The sequence below is a fragment of the Bicyclus anynana genome, chromosome 12, assembly GCF_947172395.1.
Source record: "Bicyclus anynana chromosome 12, ilBicAnyn1.1, whole genome shotgun sequence".
NCBI lineage: Eukaryota > Metazoa > Arthropoda > Insecta > Lepidoptera > Nymphalidae > Bicyclus > Bicyclus anynana.
In genome coordinates this window covers 12,496,988-12,515,092 of record NC_069094.1, presented here as the reverse complement: position 1 = coordinate 12,515,092, position 18,105 = coordinate 12,496,988, and the positions used below count along the sequence as shown (strand labels likewise).

The window sequence follows — 18,105 nt, the reverse complement described above, 5'->3', positions numbered from 1 at the left end:
CTATGTATATTCCGTGATTTGCAGCCTTTATATAAGTCTTATATAGGCAAGAGGCACTCTAAATATAAAACTGTGGTCACTTTATGTTATAAAAATGAATCTAAGTTGTATCTATTCAAAACGCATTAATCCGTGCTATTTCTCTCCCATTCTCGAAATGTATTCAGAGAAAAACCTACAGTTGCATGTAATTATCGTCAAGGCGATTTCCATGCAATAGTATCCGAACACATACAATGACCTGTACAAACTTTAAATACTCAAATCATTTGGTATGCTTTCTCCGACAATCACAGGATATAACAGAATTATGACACAAGATATATTAATGGTACAACAAATAAAGTCTAAATATACAAATATTCCCACAAATACCAATAATGCACTCATGTCAAGTTAGTGAGGTCACTAATTTGAAGTGTGTTCGCAAAGCCACTGTTTCTACGAGTATTATCGAAGGCATACCTAATGATTTAAATATTGTGTTATGTTATATGTTGTTCAATTTATCTTTGTTCCTGCCCATCTAATTGAGAATACTTCTCAACAAGGTCTTTATTATTTCCAGTCAATATACAAACACGATCCCTCTACTCGTTCGTTATATATCATATAAATATATATTATACTATGTATTATTTGTGCTAACGGCGTGTGATGTTCGCGGGGACGTGGCAACTGGTGAATGTTAAAATTTGAATAACTGCACTTAGGGGCCATATAATAAACACTATTGTATCTAACAATAATCACCGTCAACAACCTCCACTGCCTATATACATGTCAATACATAGAAATATGTATAATAATAATAATAATATCATCATTTAATTAATAAATAGTACCTCTGAAAGTTAGGAAACAAAAATAGCATTTAAAACTGCAACCAGTTTCTATTATAAAAACTATTTCGATAAAAAAGTCGTACTTTGTTAATTTGCATCTTTACTAACCATTTAATTATTGCTATTAAATTTATTATGTAAATTGTAAATATTCAATCTTTCTTAAAACAAGAAGAGGAACATTAATCAAGGTTACAATATTGCTAAGTTTGGTAACGTTAGACTCCGAAAAATAAGAACAGTGCAGCTTTTCAAATAACAACATCATTGTTTCTCTAATTATTTTTTTTTCGTTTTATACATTTTCAACCATTCTAACTCCGGAAAGTAGCGCATCTACCAATCTATTCTAAATATGCATTTTACATGTGCCTTTAAACTGAAGACCGAAATTAATTTTCACAGCAAAAAACGGTAAACCTTCTAAAAGTTCACATAGTTATAATATTAATAACCACCATATTTGTAACAGGCGAAGCGATTAACGAATATAATTAATTTTTCAACGGCAATAATTAATAATAATTCTCAACAATTCATTCGTGATCTGATCTCAACTCACACTAATGATATTTTTTATAACTACATAGAGACATTTTAAATGTATCTAAAGCAGAACACTAATATAAGTGCAATAATGTTAATTTAATAAGAATTATTATGTTTGTGTAGTTATAAAAAACCTCACACAGCCGTAAAGCCGAAAATAGCAAAAATTGCCCGAGTGTTTCAAAAACACCCGATTATTCGCTTCGACTGCACAACAAAGATGAGGATCGCTTTGGAATGGATGCTCAATTTTACTAATAAAGTGTCCAAATCGAAAATAATTTTCAACTTTTAAACATTTTTGAATTATCACTTTACGTAAATTTCAACATCCATTCTTGTATGTGGAATGTTTTATTTTATTAGTATTTTGAATGACCAGTTAAACTATATTAACAAACGGTACTCGGGAAAGTAAGTTCGTAAATAAATACTGCATATGCTATGTCTAATTTACATTACCACTTGACTTCCAACGAAGCCTTCTACAGACACTACCATAACAAAACTCTCATTTATAACACGCCACAACAACAAGAAAAATTAATGAGAAAACATTTTTTGATATGCTTACGGTACTCGTGACTTCGACACTTTTTTCGAAATTCAATACCTAATTAGGGGGTCACTATGTTAATATAAAAAATATGTGTGCAAATGGAAACGTCCCGAAAACAAAACGGGGATAACTCCAATAATAGATAAATTATTACAAGTCAATGTTTTGACTTCAAACCTAGGTTAAGTTTTGTATGACAATTATTAATTAGGTTTTAAAACATTATGGACATTCCCTGTTTACAAAATAAGGTATTAAAAATTAAATGACCGCTATAATGAAAGAACTTTTTTGAAATAGTTCAACAGTAAATAAACTGTATAGGTTCAAAATATATCACCATCGTATTCATTTATTGAAGCTAAAAGAAATGCCAATTACTTTTTAAAACTATTCCACTTAATAAAATTTTGTCAACAGTTTCTTAAGACATTATGGTGTATATTAAATATCTTGACCTACTTTGATTACATAATGATTCCTAAGGGCGTTTCGCCATTACCTAGATAAAATAATATTAAAACTTAATTTCTACTTCTTTCAAAATTCTATATCTAGGGGCGATGAGATCTACTAGTAAATTTTTAGAATAAAAAAAATATTCACCTACTTAACATTGTATCGATATGACAGATTTTTCTAGAAAAACTGTTTCATTCGTGTTAAAAAATGCAACACTCAAGTGAAGTGGCAAGAAGAGAAAACAATATATAATTAGAAGAATTTTTAATTTAAGTACCAACAAAAAGAAAAGGCATCTGTAAAATATAAATACATCTGGCTTCCTGAATTTAATTGATAAATTATTTCAACTGAAAAGGAGAAAATGAAAGTTTATCCATTTACTGTAAGGGGCAACAAAAGGGTTTTAACTTTTTTCTAACAACCATCATTCTTATTTCTTATATTCTGAGATCGTCCTCCGAACTCCTAGATGTATTCGTAGTTACCTTACCTTTTATATATCACAGACCTTTTTCTTATATTATCATAATACTTTAATTTTGAATATTAACTGTTAAAGAAATACTATTTCTACATTAGGATAAACACCTTAAATCCAAATCAATAATTTCCAAAAATTTTATCTACTAATTTTACTACAGAAATTTTTAAAACTAGTGTTATACACCAATGTTTCGATTGTTTCAAAATGATATGCACAATCCTATCAATGATTAAAAAATGATAAGTACCTACTCTTAATCTAGGGATATTTAAGATTTTAATGTCGAATCATTACCAACATGTATCGATCAACCCGAGTACCGTTAACATAACAAACAAACAATGTATAAATAAAAGAATAATCAGTCCAAACGTAGTCTAAGCTTATTGGCACGGCACAACGCAAACATTTCATAAATTAGATCACTTACAAGTTAGAAATGTTATTTACGCAAAAATAAACTCTATTTCAATGGACTATAAAGCGCATAATCGCGACCAAAGCCAGACGATTCGCCGTGCTCAATAAAGCCACCTTTCAATCAAGAACAAATCAAAGCTTTAGTAATATTTTTCTGGATGTGACGTCGATAACAGTTCGCGAATAAAACATACATACATAAGACAAAAGATTTCATTCATAATGAAATCTGTCGTCCTAAACATATGTATCTATTTTAAATAATAAATTATGTTATCTATCTGAAATGAACTTTGTAATCCATAAAATATCCCTGTATTTGACTCTGTTTTATTTGTTGAACACAGCAATTGTGAGATGAGTTTCAAATGCTTCTTATGTTTCTTTTTTTTTATAAAAGATTGTATAATATAATAGTGTAACATTGAGTAGATATAGCATTTGAAACATCGTATAAAAATAATAATGAGACGCAGTTAATCTGTATGAAAATAGATAAAATTTTCTACATGACGATACCATGCCTCTTAAATCCAAACCAAACAATATGAAAAACAAAATATATGGAGTTATGATTATTTCACAGGTTTCTCTGTGGTTCACAACTTGAAGAATAATCTAAATGAAATAGACCATAAAACATCAAGCAAATCCCAAAGAGATATTAATACTTGTATAAAATTAAAAAGTTGCAAACGATTTGTTGGCGTAGTTTTCAAAAGTATGAGAAAATGCCTAATAAACGATTTGGAAGAGGCAAAGGCCTGATAAACGATTTGAAAGAACAGGCATAGGCCTAATAAGCGATTTGGAAGAAGAGGCATAGTAATGCGGTCGAACTGAAACGGCGCTTAAAGCTTTGATTCCCATGATCACACACCCACAGAACTCCCCAATTGAATGAGCTACTGAAGCATTTTACACTCTAATAAATTTCCTAAAAATCCGATAATAGGTATCAAACTATATAATATGTATTTACATTTTATATGTCGTAATATTGCTTTTGAATTACCTCGGGGAGCGTGCGTCGTTACTTCGAGAGACAATGGTAAAATTACTAAAAACCTCGAATTTCTAATTTTTACATACAAACTATCCTGAGTGCAAATTTCATAGACTCTAGTAATTAATGTTAAAGCACTCATTGATATTTTAATTTGGTTAATAAAATCAATCTGAGATAATTTCTATCATAATTTAGCTCATTTCTAGATTAATTTGCTAACTCTAAATTAATATTTTACATTATTTTTTTTAATGTTAAAACTTAATTTTTTTTTTCAACCATCGAACTCGCAAAACAATTTCCACTAAGCCTAAAATTCATAAAAGCAAAGCAAACGAGATCTAGAACGTCTTAATTTTAATTTTGAAAATTTTACTCCCTATTTATCTTTGGCTATGCCAATTAATGGATCATCGCTAATAAAATTACTTATTTAATATCTAAGGTAAGTAAAGCACCTAAAGGTAAAAAAATGTCATCCAAAAAAGCAAACGACAGAAAAACTGAAAACGCTTTAAGAATTAAAACAGAAACGAATATAACAACAAATTTTGTGAGACAATTATCTATAAGTGAAATATCAAATATTTATTCATATCATTCAGATCACAGTTGCGGCGTTTAAATCACATTCTTAACTATTAACATATTGTCCTCCGTTTGTTCGTTCGACTCGCACCATTGACTACTTCCAGACGGTATTGGCTAATATACTCTGATAAATTTGTGCACCATAGCCTTCCCATGCTCATTGGTGTGGACTCTCCTCCTCCGTGTCGACGGGGCTGGGTGACAGGAACTTGCGCGCATACTTGGGGTAATGGGTTTTCTCGTGCGCCTTCAGTATCGTGGAGCGCGAAAACGTCTTGCCACACAACACACACCGAAACGGCCTTTCACCTACAAAATCACCAAACATTAGCATTACAACAAAAGAACAACCAAAGAAGTACAACCAAAAAAAGCTCCTTATTCACGAATCTCGTATTCACGTCAATTGTGGCAAAGTTTCTTTACCGTAATAGTTGACAGAACAAGTAGAGGGCTCATCTTTCAAGTGGAAAACCATCGTTTAGACAATTTGCAGGCCTACAATATTTGATACGCAGATGTGACGTGCATCCAATCACGCCAGCAACCACACCCTATAGATCTAAATACAGCCCACAGGGATACCACTTGGCGGCAGTAATCTGGCGTCAGTACTTCCCTAGACGAATTCTGACCTCTACTACTGCTAACCGTACTTTCCGTATTCTCTGCTAAAAGTCTGATCTACTCGTAGTAAGCATAATATAAAGGCGAGATTTCTTAGGGAAGGAAAGTTTTCAAATAGAAGACAGTTGAGGCTTTAGTAGCGTGAACAAACGCAGTACCTACTGCTGACAAATGCTGGATGAGACAGAATAAGGAGCTTTTCTTTATACAAAAAAAAAATACCAGAAAAATATTCTTACCCGTATGAACTCTACAGTGATCTTTCATATGATGCCTTAACTTAAACGCCTTCCCACAAAATTCACATTTGAACGGCCGATCTCCTGTGTGGACCGGCAAATGTGCGATCAAGGACGACACGTCCGGGAAACTCTTGCCGCAGAACTTGCACAACACCACATTGCCGGGCTCCACCGGGCCGATGTCCAGGTCGAGCGGCGACTCCTCGGTCGGCATGCTCAGGTATGTCGGCTCGCTGAACTGCCCAATCAACGGCAGCCCCATCGGTCGACTCATCAACGCGTCGCGATACTTCAGCGTGTCGAGCGTATGCGTCGTCAGTATGTGCCGGGTCAGTTTGCTCTGGTGCGCGAACGTCGCTCCGCAATGTATGCAAGGAAACGCCCTCTCCCCCTCCTCAATTCTCCCCCTACCGGACCCTTCGTACTCCTGCAACCACAAAAAGAACATCAACTTCTTTTTCTCTGAATTGTTCTTAACGAGGACCAAAATGTGTGCAATATCTCTAACACTACTTTCTAAATTGAGATGCAAGTATTCGTAATATCTTTAATTTTACTATCTAATTAAGAAGTTGACGCTCATTTTTGCCCATAAAATGTGCAGGAGTGAACCCGGGAGCCGGCTACGCGTAATGCCTTGTGGTATAGCAACGCGCGCGCGCACCTTATCTAGGACTCGTACAGGTAACGTATGAAAGTATATGGCCAATATTTAAATAAAAAAAAAACTGCCCAAAATATATCAAACAAAATGAATGTATATAAAAAAATGATGGCCAACAAAATGAAGGTCAACTTCTTGACAGCAAGGCATAGTAATCGTTGTTAAAATAGCGCAGCATATCAATAAGCATGCAATTAAATATAAATCAACTTGACGACAACCACCAATGATCAACAAAGAAACATGTAGATTTGGCACCTATATGTATATAAATAAACTTTTAAAAGCACTTCCACTCAAGCATATTAAACTGGTACGATTTATACTGGTTGTAAGAGGCTTTATATTTTATCTACACATCAAAATTGCCTCAAATATGGACGATTCTTATAAATTTCCCTCATAATAATGAGGAATATGCTCAATGGAAATTTTACATACTTTTTCATTTGTATTTTTGGACGCTTCTATATCAATATTGGAATAGACATTATTAAGGTTTCAAGTAATGTATTGCTTCAATTTAACATGAAACATCGTAAAAAGAAGGAGCGATAAACCCACCAGTAATCACGAGTAGCTATGCTGTAATTTATACTCTTTGGGTATAAAATATAGCTATTTTATTTACTTTATTATTCATTATTGTGAAACAACATTAATAAATGTTTTATAAATACAGTTTTTAGAAACATTACATGCAAGTATAATATAGAAAGAAAAACATAAACCTTATAATGGATGTGATAGATTATTATTAAAAAAAACTGTAATTTTAAATTCATATCATAACTTTTTATTTATTGTTGGTAATGAAGGAATCATAAATAAATAATTTGTTGGTATATGAATGATCGCCATTTTGAAAGAATGCATGCTAAGTACGTTTTCGGAAATATATATGTCATACAGGTCATTAAAAAATCTTTTTTGCAAAAGCGATGACATGGAAAGACAAAACTAACATTCTATTAAGTACCTATAATAATTTGTTAATTAAATTAATTAAATATTTTTTGTTTGGAGTCAACATTAACTTCAAGAGTCAACCTTTGATAAGATTAAAGTACAAAAAAATATATCAATCCTCACATTATGATTTATGATATGAAAATATTGGATTTTATTGTTATTAAATTATTTTGGTTGTTTGTATGGAGTTCTTTGTTTGTGATGTTTAATGTTTACATTATATTATTCAGAGATTTTGTTTACAAAATACTAAAACAATTTAATAAATTGTGTTTTTATACATCTTTTGTATTAATTTGTATATTTTTTATACTTTTTTGATAATAAAAAACTTATGTAGGTATTATTAGTTAAAATATAGCCAGAAACAAAGTGCATCGTAATATAACCCTTATTCCTTGATATGTGAAATCAATTCCCTATTTAAAAAAAAGAATTAAAAAAATTATTGCATAGAAGAAATAGCGACTTTCATTTTTTTTAAGTATTTTTTGTAAAAATGTATAAATAACTTTTAGTGTAATTTTTACTTCTCAGACATAAAAAATGCAAAGCTTAAGAATATTTATAATTTACAATTTATAAGAGCCACCATTTATTTAATGCAAAGAAAAAAATATATAAATAATAAAATATAACATGTCTTTGGCCTTGTTAAACATGCAACACTTAAAATTAAATGCCAATTGTTCTATTACTAAGCCAACATCGAATCACATATATTTACAAATCTACCACATCCACATTTTAAAAAGAAATCAAAAATACATACCGATTCATGCTGGAGTCTGTACTCTGTGGAAGGCTCTCCAACTTTCTCCTCATTGTTCCTATCCCAGTCTGCTTCTTTCTTTAGGGACTGAAATGTTACAAATATCAATTGAATATGCAATTTTGAAAAGGACACATGTCTAATATAATGTTTATTAATTAAAAAAGAAACAAATTCAATTCCAAACCAGTGTGTATTTTCTAAAAGTAGGTAACTATTGTCTTACTTATTTTTCCAAAGTTTTGGTGTTAATTAGCTATGGAAAATTACTAAAATATATTTTTTTAATTAATCTAAATAATTATGTTAATAGATATTTTATATTTGAGAGATGTAGAGAATATCTGACATGAGCCCTTTTTGAAATTGCATATTCAATTAATCTATAAGTAAAGTTCAGTACATTCTCTATTGATATTTGACAGTTGAACTCTCTACTGATATTGAAGAGTTTAAAATTTTTATTTATTTTTACAAATATGTTAAAAATAGTTTTTTTTACTATTCAATTATTCATTCTTACAACAAGCATAATTAAATAGATCATATATTCTTGAACATTTAGCTCTGTTAATTAGTTCAGGGGCTGTTTACAACAGTCTTGCTGGATATCATTATTAGTCTTAAGTTGCTGTGGAAACTGAAATATTGGTAATTTCCAATATTTCAGTTTAAACAAACACTTGGCTAGTAGAAATTTTAAAACTGGACATTGTAGATATCTCCTGTACGCCTAGCATGTGTGTGACTAACAATATATCTTGTTAGACAAAATATCATATATCAACCAATAGCAGCGGAGTAGTCCCAACCCCATCTCTTTGGCTCCAACACAATGAAAGAAATAGCAATATTTTTAGTTGAATCTTTTTATTTATTTATTTATTTATTTGCTGAGAACACATACATTCTAATGTATTCAGCCATTTCTGGCATACAACAGTTTATATTACAAATACTATTAACAAAATATAAAAAAAAAAATGAATTCAATAGCAGATGATTAATCAAAAAATAAAAATTAGAACAAGTAAAAAATTACAATCTGTGCAGGTACGAGTACTAAATCTCTAGTTGAATAAAATCCATAATTAATGAGCCACTTTACACAGTATGTATTGAATGCTTCCGCAACTTTACAAGGATTAGTAATACATTTACCTCCAATTTAACAATGGTTGACATTTTTAATAAACTAAAAAAGCTGAAGTGGCGCTGGACGGGACATATTGCGCTCAGATACTCAAATGAAAAATGGTCCAAAGAGGTCATGGAACCCCAGAGATGCGAAAAGGAGGCAAGGACAACCACACAAAAGATGGGAGGACGACCTGCCGAAAGGATGGCAAGGAAAGGCTAGAGACCAAGTAGAGTGGCAAAGTCTGGAGGAGGCCTATGTCAAGGGACAACCTGACTGCTCTGGTGTATAAATTAAGTAACAGTATTATGTATAACATATTATGTATTCAGCAGTCAGAGAACAAAGGCTAGTTTTATTTATTTATTTAATGGTTGACATTTGTCTATTTCTCTATTCAATATTCAATAAAAAAATAGTATTACTCACCAAAGGTACTTGTTGGACAGGTGGCAAACCAGAGGGGCCAGGTATCGGTTCATTCCTAGGACTTGACAGAGAGCTATGTGACGGATGCGGCAGGCCCGGGTGAGGTAGTGTGTTCAGCACACTCAGCCGCTGTTCCACAGGTGAATACCTTGGCCCGAGGACACCATGGCTGTTTATTGTCATATTGATACCTGAAAAAAGATATGACCATAATTTAGTCACTAGTAACCCATTAGGAGAAGGTAAACTCTAACTACAAAGACCAGGTTTGTTCGCAAGCCTCAAGGTGGCGGCGCCTGAATTTGGTCCTAACTGAAAATCAGTGCTGCATACTTTTTTTTGTATAGGAAGTATGTGGCAAAATGCTGAATTGGGGCCTTTTTCTAGGTTATGCCACATATTGCAGAGCGTTCTTCTTTTATTACTCTAGCTATAAGCTGTATATTTAGAATTTAATATTGTAATTTGTGGCACTACCTAACAATAGAGATATTTCTTTCTTTCTTTCAGTGGACTTGGTTCCTGTGGACTAATAACCCACAAACCTTCAATTCATAAATATGAAAGAAACCAAACATACGAAAAATTCATCCCTATGGCAGGTGTTGAAGAAGATGAAAATATTTTTCAAGGAGGTCCTATGTTTTACTGTATATTTTTTATATATGTTCAACATTTTATGTAAATTTTGGATTTTGATGAAATTATTTTTAATTCATATTAAAGAACGGTTATATTTATAGCGTACCTACATAAGCAAAACTTACACATAAACTTTAAAATAACTTAAAGAAATACATATCTATAAAGTTACTCTAAGTCTAAAATATAAGTAGCACTGATTTTTATTAATTAAGCATTTTGACTTATATATCAGAGAATGAAGAAGGTTTATGAGCAGGTACATACATAGTTTTCCAAAGTTTTGTATTAAATTGGTTGAAATATGACAATAATATGTAATTGTTAAGAGCACAAATCAAGCCACCCTAAAGACTTTCATCGAAAATGTTGCCTAATTCTTTCGAGACTTAATGAAACAATGCATAATGGGATAATCCTATTTTGTAGACCTACAAACAAGAACTCTACAAGAAAGAAGAGAATGACGATCAAAGCAAAGTCTGCGATAAAATCCGTGTGAACAATCAATGTTCGCACGGACTTTATCGCAGACGAAGTAACAGGCATCCGCTAGTTATGTTTATAATGCTACAAATATAAATTCAAAGAAAACATACAAAGCCATCGCTGAATTATGATTCATAAAGAAAATTGTTATGGTAAAACACATCAAAGTAGATGTGAATAATAAAAGTGTACAATCAATGCAATTTATGAATAATTTGAAGTTAAAACAACTCGAAACTTTAACAGTAACACAAAAAATAGCCATTGTTTACAACTTTACAATAAAAAATACAAATTTTGAATTCGCTTCGCAATTTATGTGACAGTGACAGTGACTTTACTCTTTGACAGTGAAGTAAGCATCATTGCCAATGCATATTTTCCTAATTCCCTACAAATCGAAGCAAAATTCCTCAAGCTGGGAAATAGAATATCCTAATTGGCCACATAAAGACATAAAACAAAAGAATAAAATTAATGCAGTTTTTGTTTGTATTTATAATTTAACATTTTTTTTTAATTTTGAAAATTACCAAGATTTCATTGAATATATTTTTTTAAATTACCCACAGTTTTAACTAATAGCGTGCGTCGCGGAATCGTGTTGATCATGGATGCAGAGTTAAAAGCATCCCACGGTTAAAACCAATAACTCCTAAACCACCAAAATTGAGCTAAGATTCCCAAGAGTTTTGGGAACTTCTAACAAACTGGCAATGCTACACCTGAGTGACAAAGAAAATATGTCAATGTCATCTATGAAAGGTTTCTTTTCTATACTGGTGCGGCTGGAAGGCTCTATGTTCTAGCTTTTTTGAGCCTAAGAAAGGGTAAAACTAAACTCAAAGATATATTTTACATTAGTAATCTTCTGAATTAAAAAAAAATGTGTTATTATTAATAATAGCAATAAAAATTAAATTTCTGTTACTTACCCACGCTCTCATTCGCACCATTCGACCTAATTGATACTGAATCTTCTTCTGGTGAAGATGGCCGCATAGGCTCGTCAGGTGGTTCATCTTTTGGTATAGGTGGATGCGTCAGCGTCGGTGTTTCAATTGATGTTTCAGGCCTAAATCGTCGCACGGATAATAAGGGGGATATTCTGGGAGGGGAGGCTTCGGGCACCTCTCTGGGATCACGTGATTCACGATGATCTCGCGGATCCCTTATTTCTCGCAAATCACGGGGTTCTCTATTATCTTTTGCGTCTCGTGATTCTCTATGGTCCCTCAACTCTCTATGATCACGTGGATCACGAGTATCTCTAGTGTCTCTAATTAAGTCACGCGTTTCTCTCTCACGTTCTCTATCCCATTCTCTTTGTTCTCTTAGATCCCTGTTTTCGCGAGCTTCTCTATGGCTGTCCCTGGTATCTTTGTCCCTTTCACGAATTTCTCTACTATCCTTTCCTTCTCTTCGTTCTTCCTTATCCCTAGACTCCCGCATGTCTAACCTTTCGTGCGTTTCTGTGCATTCTCTGATATCTTGTTGGCATTCCTCCATAGGTTCTGGAACGTTTCTCGCATCGATGCCGGCTGCACTTAGTGTCGTCATTTCAGCTAATCCTTTTACCTAAGAAAAAGTAACACAAATATTGAATATTTACGTCAATAATATTAAATTTAGATGTGACTAGTTCACAGAATATACCTACATTAATAACATTCTGCGAACTATTATGTGATTTAATTGAGGCAGCTCATAACGAGCATAGCACAAATATCCAAGAAGGTTATTGCGGTATTGCGTGGGTAATATTTAGGTACGTAGGTACCTACTGTTATAAAACTATATAAAAAATATTTATTTAGGTAGTAAAAGTTACGAAAGACTTACTTGACTGTCTTAAAATTTATTAAAAATAATTTACTGTTATTTGGTAAAATGAAGAATATTAGGTATCACACAGAATCCGAGGTAAGTTTATTACGATGTAACTAGTTGATTATTTGAAAATAATTGAAACAGATGATGGCTTACTCGGAGTCTGGACCGACGGAAAATTTACAGCTGATAACATTTGACTAAGATAGGTCCTTAGAAACCGCAATAGATTCCGCACAGAACTTGGATAAAAGAGATTCCGCGCATGTTAAGCGTGCTATTTATCAGAGAAAAATTTTCTCTGTTCTGAGTGTCTTGTTCTGATTTAACCTCATCCAGAGAAAAGGACGGTTGCAGGGAAGTGCATTTTGATTTATTGGTTTGAGAGCACATAATATTAAGTTGTTTAGCATCTTTACACGGCTAAACCATTGTACCATTGCATGAAATTTGGTATAGAGATAAATTGGACCAAAACATGCCAATGGTTTTATTTTACTTTAGGTATATCCCGGAAAAATCTATGATTACAGCGGGATTACTAAAAAAACAGTAGGTAACTCACGCTGACGTAGCCACAGGCATCAGCTAGTATAGTTTAAAGTACCAACCGACAAGACAAGCCGACGCCCCGCGATTTTACCCACATAGTTCCCGTTCCCGCAAGAATACGGGGTTATAAAGCTTCATAAATGACGTGGCTTTCTAGTGGTAAAATAATTTTAAATGGCATCAGTAGATTCAATGATTACCCCCTGCGACACCACAAATTTTACCTCTTTATAGTAATGGTCAACCCCTCACCAGGTGGACTGACGACATCAAGAGAGTCGCCGAGAGCAGGAATTCGCTGGATGCAGGCGGCTCAGGATTGTGTTTTTTGGAAGTCCCTACAAAAGGCCTATGTCCTGCAGTGGACGTCCATCGGCTGATATGATGATGATGATGATGATGGTGGTGATGATGATAGTATTAGTATAGATTTACCTGAAGGCTCTCAGCGGTTTTAAGGAGAGCTGGCAGTTGGCAGTATTGCACGTTGACCTCGCCTTTGTACATGAAGTCGACGAGAGTTCTGAGCTCTTCCAAGCCTACGTCCTTGAGGATCACGATGGGGTGGCGCGAGGGGTGGTCCACGAACAATGAACGGAAGTATGAGGAGCACGCCGATAGAACTACCTGGAAAGTTAATAAATATAGATAAATAATGTGCCTACTCTACCGCACTTGATAGCCCAGTGGATAGGCAGGGCACCGGGGCACATTGTACGAAGAGCTGATGAACGTTGGGTTCCCAAGGTGCTGGAATAGCGACCTCATACTAGAAAGCGCAGTATTGGTCGAACCCCCACTGACGATATCAAGCGAGTCGCAGGGATTCTCTGGATGCAGGTGGCTCAGAATCATGATGCTTGGAAGTCCCTGCAAGTCCTGTGTGGCAGTGGACCTCCATCGGCTGATATGATGATGATGTTCGAATCCGGGGCATGCACTTCAAACTTTTCAGTTATGTGAAGTTTAAGAAATTAAATATCACGTATCATAAACGGTGAAGGAAAAGCCTGCATACCTGAGAATTTTCTTAATTAATAGGTACGTGTGTGAAGTCTGCCAATCTGCAGTGGACGTGGTGGACGGACTATTACCTAAACCCCTGAGAGGAGACTAGTGCTCATCAGTGTGCCGTTTAAGGGTTATTAATGATATACCTACTCTGAAGACAAAATTCTTTGAACTATGCACGTTACCAGTGACCTACGGATCCGAGACTTGGTTGCTAACTATGGGCTTCATAAGGCTCATAGTCACTCAATGATCATTAAGCGTGCTATGCTTAAAGTTTCGCTGCGCAATCGAATCAGAAATGAGGAGATCCGCAGAAGAACCAACGTCACGGACATAGCTCAGCCACACGCGAAGTCAAAGTCAATGAGCACTGGGAAGGGAAACGTTATTGGACCGAGCTCCTAACCAAACTAAAAAAAATCCTCATCATAAAATAGAACATCTAATATCTCATAACAATTTTTTTAACTCTTTTCTTAATAAATATTACTATTATTTTATACTACCTACTTACACAGGAGGGGATTCGGAGTTTTGACTCACTACAAACTGCTTTAGCACGGTCTTAAGAGCTTAGAAATAAATCACATTCATGGCTGTGTTATTGATATTCATATCACTGACTACCAAATACCTAAAACGCGCTGCAAACTGGTCGGTAAACTGGATCGTTTGTAGCTGGCGTTAGGATAATAATTGGTTGATTCTGTAATGATTCTACTTTTCAACTCTGGGCTACTACAGTTGCGTAGCGTGGATTTTCACCAAGCATGGCCTACTGAAGATTCTCTGCCGGGGGCCTACTGGAAACTAGCCATCTGAGGCCTACTAGAATTTTCCCACGATTATAGCAGATACTCGCCTAATGTGTTCACATTTGAGTTTTCCAATTTCATTTATTTTTAATCGACGTCACCTTTCGTATGCCACCCGAGTAAATTGATACTTCTTTGTTTAAGTAAGTAGGTAGGTACCGGCAGTCATAACTTGTGATTGCCAATGCGGATTGGCAGACTTCACTTACTCAGAGAAAATTCTCTGGTATGCAGGTTTCCTCACCATGTTTTCCATGTTTCGTTTGGGGCACGTGATATTTAATTTCTTAAAATGCACACAACTCAAAAGTTGGAGGTGCATGCCCCGGACCGGAATCGGACCCAACCCACACCCTCCGAAAACGAAGGCAGAGGTCATATCCACAGGGCTATAACGGCTACCGTACATACGTAGGTTATTTTTAATAGACTTATTTTAAAGAATATAAGCCAGCGGGCGCAGGTCGAACCCAACGACCTCTCGGTGAAAAGTCCGCCTCTTTACCTTTGAGCTATGTGGAGGCTTGATTGAAGTTAGCTAACAAATATTTATATTTGTTGATGCTACAGAAATTCTACTAGATGATTGTAACGTGATCAATACCAAACGGATTTCCCCTCCACCCATATTCATTCTGTGACTGATGACTCATGGCAAATAATATTAACCATGAACATGGGTGGATTTACGTAACATTTCTGTTGTAATATGTTACCTTAAAACCTTTATAATTATGTGTAAACAAAGTGTATCGTGGCCTATAGTTAGCCTAAGCCTGGGCAACTTCGGAATCATGAGGTCGTAGTTTCGATTCCTCAGGCTATGAAATATTGAGTTCTTTTTCTGCAGAAGTTTCTCAATGGCACACTGGGATAAAAAATACGCAGTTACTGACTCAAAGCACGTTCATCATTAACCTCCTGATAGTAATTGTTGCAAAGTCAATCATTATCACCTTAAACCCGCCTACCCACATTGGAGCAGAGTGATGGGTGGACGGTTCAAATCCCCTCTCCAAGAGAGAAACCTCGCCTTGCAGTTATAGGCCAGAAAAATATAGAATTGAAAATCCGTGATGGTTCAGCTATATAAAATCATGTTACTCCAAGGTGGAGCATCAAAAAAAAATGTGGCAAAACGGGGTAAATTATTCTTCTTTACAGCTTTCGCTGTATTATTAGTATCATAATACTAATAATAGACTACCATCACATCGTTAGCCCAGGATCATAGGGTGGGCACAGGTCCATTCTAGGGTGGGCACGGCCCACCCGCCATGTATAAACGCTTCCTCCCTTTACAAGCCTATGGCCAAGAGTATTACCCGGTCGATGTCGCGAGTGTCCGCTAGTCTAAACTAAACTGAGTAACACCCGAACAAAGTCCCATGTGTACACTAGTCACTATTCATATTATAAATGGAATGCTGCAATATATTTTAGAGTCCATAAAACTGAAATACATTTACGAGTACTAGTGGTAATGACTGCTACGAAGTTATGTTAAAGTATGACACTTGCGGATACGCGCAAAGCAGTCAGAGAAAATATAGCTCGTAACGTTAACATGTATGTGGGAATCTAAAAATAAAGTCATTGGATCGCGTGAATTTATGAAACTAGCGGACGATAATTTGTAAGGCAAAACAATGTTTGATGGGTCATCATTCATCATCATCATCATCACTATCAACCCATAATCTGCTCACTGCTGAGCTCAAGTCTCCTCTCAGAATGAGAGGGGTTAGGCCAATAGTCCACCACGCTGGCCCAATGCAGATTGGCAAACTTCACACACGCAACAAATTAAAAAAAAATCCCTTTTGTGCAGGTTGGCAGACTTCATACACGTAGAAAATTAAAAAAATATATCAGGTATTGAGGTGTGCAGGTTTCCTCACGATATTTTTCCTTCACCGTTTGAGATGACATTTAATTTCTTAAAATGCACATACGTAACTGTAAAGTTGGATGTGCCCCATACCGGATTTGAACCTAACCCTAAGCCCTCAGAATCTAAGGGAGAAGTCATATCCACTGCTATCACTTGCATGCTGTCAGGTAGATGATAAATAAAATTAATAAAAATACTAATTTTTCTGAAGAAATGTTGGTAATCCTAATCAAGAAGCACTCTTGCTACTAATAACTTGTTTATCGTTTTACCTTATGAGCCCGGATGGAGGCACCTTCGGAACAGGCGAGCGTGACGTCCACCAAGCTCTCGTCGTGAAGCAGTTGGCTGAATACGCCGAGCAGGTTGCTCTGATGATTGTTCCACCTCAGGCAATAGTGCTCACTTCCCATGTCTGAGCTAGCTCCCGCCGCTGTTAACAAAATAATCCCAATATTATTATTATTTTATAACCTTCTAGCGGATGCCCGCGGTTTCGTTCGCGTGGAATTCAGTTTTTAGCAAATCCCGCGTTAACCATGGATTTTGAAACATGGCTGAAAATTAGCCTATGTGTAATACAGGGTATTATCTATCTTTGTTTTAAATTTCAGTAACAAACATCCAAACCACCATCCAAACAAACATTCATACAAACTTTCGTGTTAATAATATTAGTAGAAAGTAGGAAGTAGGATAGGCCAGCACTTGGTTGCAATCAAGGTAAGCAATGATGCAGCCTATATAGTGGAACGCCTATGCATAGACGGTGCCTATTCTTTACCCATGTTGTACGTTTTTTTAATGATTTAAGCAAGGGCTTGGTTGCAATCAAGCCTGAGAGCCATATCAAGCGAGCGTGTAGTGGAACTTCCTTGTCTAGAAGGTGCCAATTAATGTTTGACTAAAGATACTCATGTAGCTGGTGGTAGAGAAAACGGAAGCTGGCTATTCCAATAATACGCACTGCCAATCGGGAACGAAAAGCCAAAAGATAAAGTACTTCAACTATGTGTGGACGCAGATTACTGCGTAGAAGTAAAAAAGGTGAAAGAAAGGGAAAAGGGGAAGGAAAGGTAAGGATACGATCGAACCCTGGATCT

General features: G+C 35.0%; 1 protein-coding gene across 2 annotated transcripts in view; it reads right to left on the bottom strand.

The window, feature by feature from the left end:
• The window catches only part of LOC112055762 (zinc finger protein 629), an 81,120-nt gene that overhangs the window by 11,652 nt on the left and 51,363 nt on the right, over positions 1–18,105 (bottom strand). For both annotated transcript variants that reach the window (XM_024095960.2, XM_024095959.2), the window contains exons 2-6: positions 17,275–17,435; positions 13,715–13,906; positions 11,833–12,475; positions 9,767–9,957; positions 8,200–8,286 (exon numbers count right to left, since the gene is read on the bottom strand). In XM_024095960.2, coding sequence (XP_023951728.2) covers positions 8,200–8,286; positions 9,767–9,957; positions 11,833–12,475; positions 13,715–13,906; positions 17,275–17,415 — 1,254 coding nt within the window. In that variant the 5' untranslated portion in view covers positions 17,416–17,435. The remainder of the gene's footprint in view (positions 1–8,199; positions 8,287–9,766; positions 9,958–11,832; positions 12,476–13,714; positions 13,907–17,274; positions 17,436–18,105) is intronic.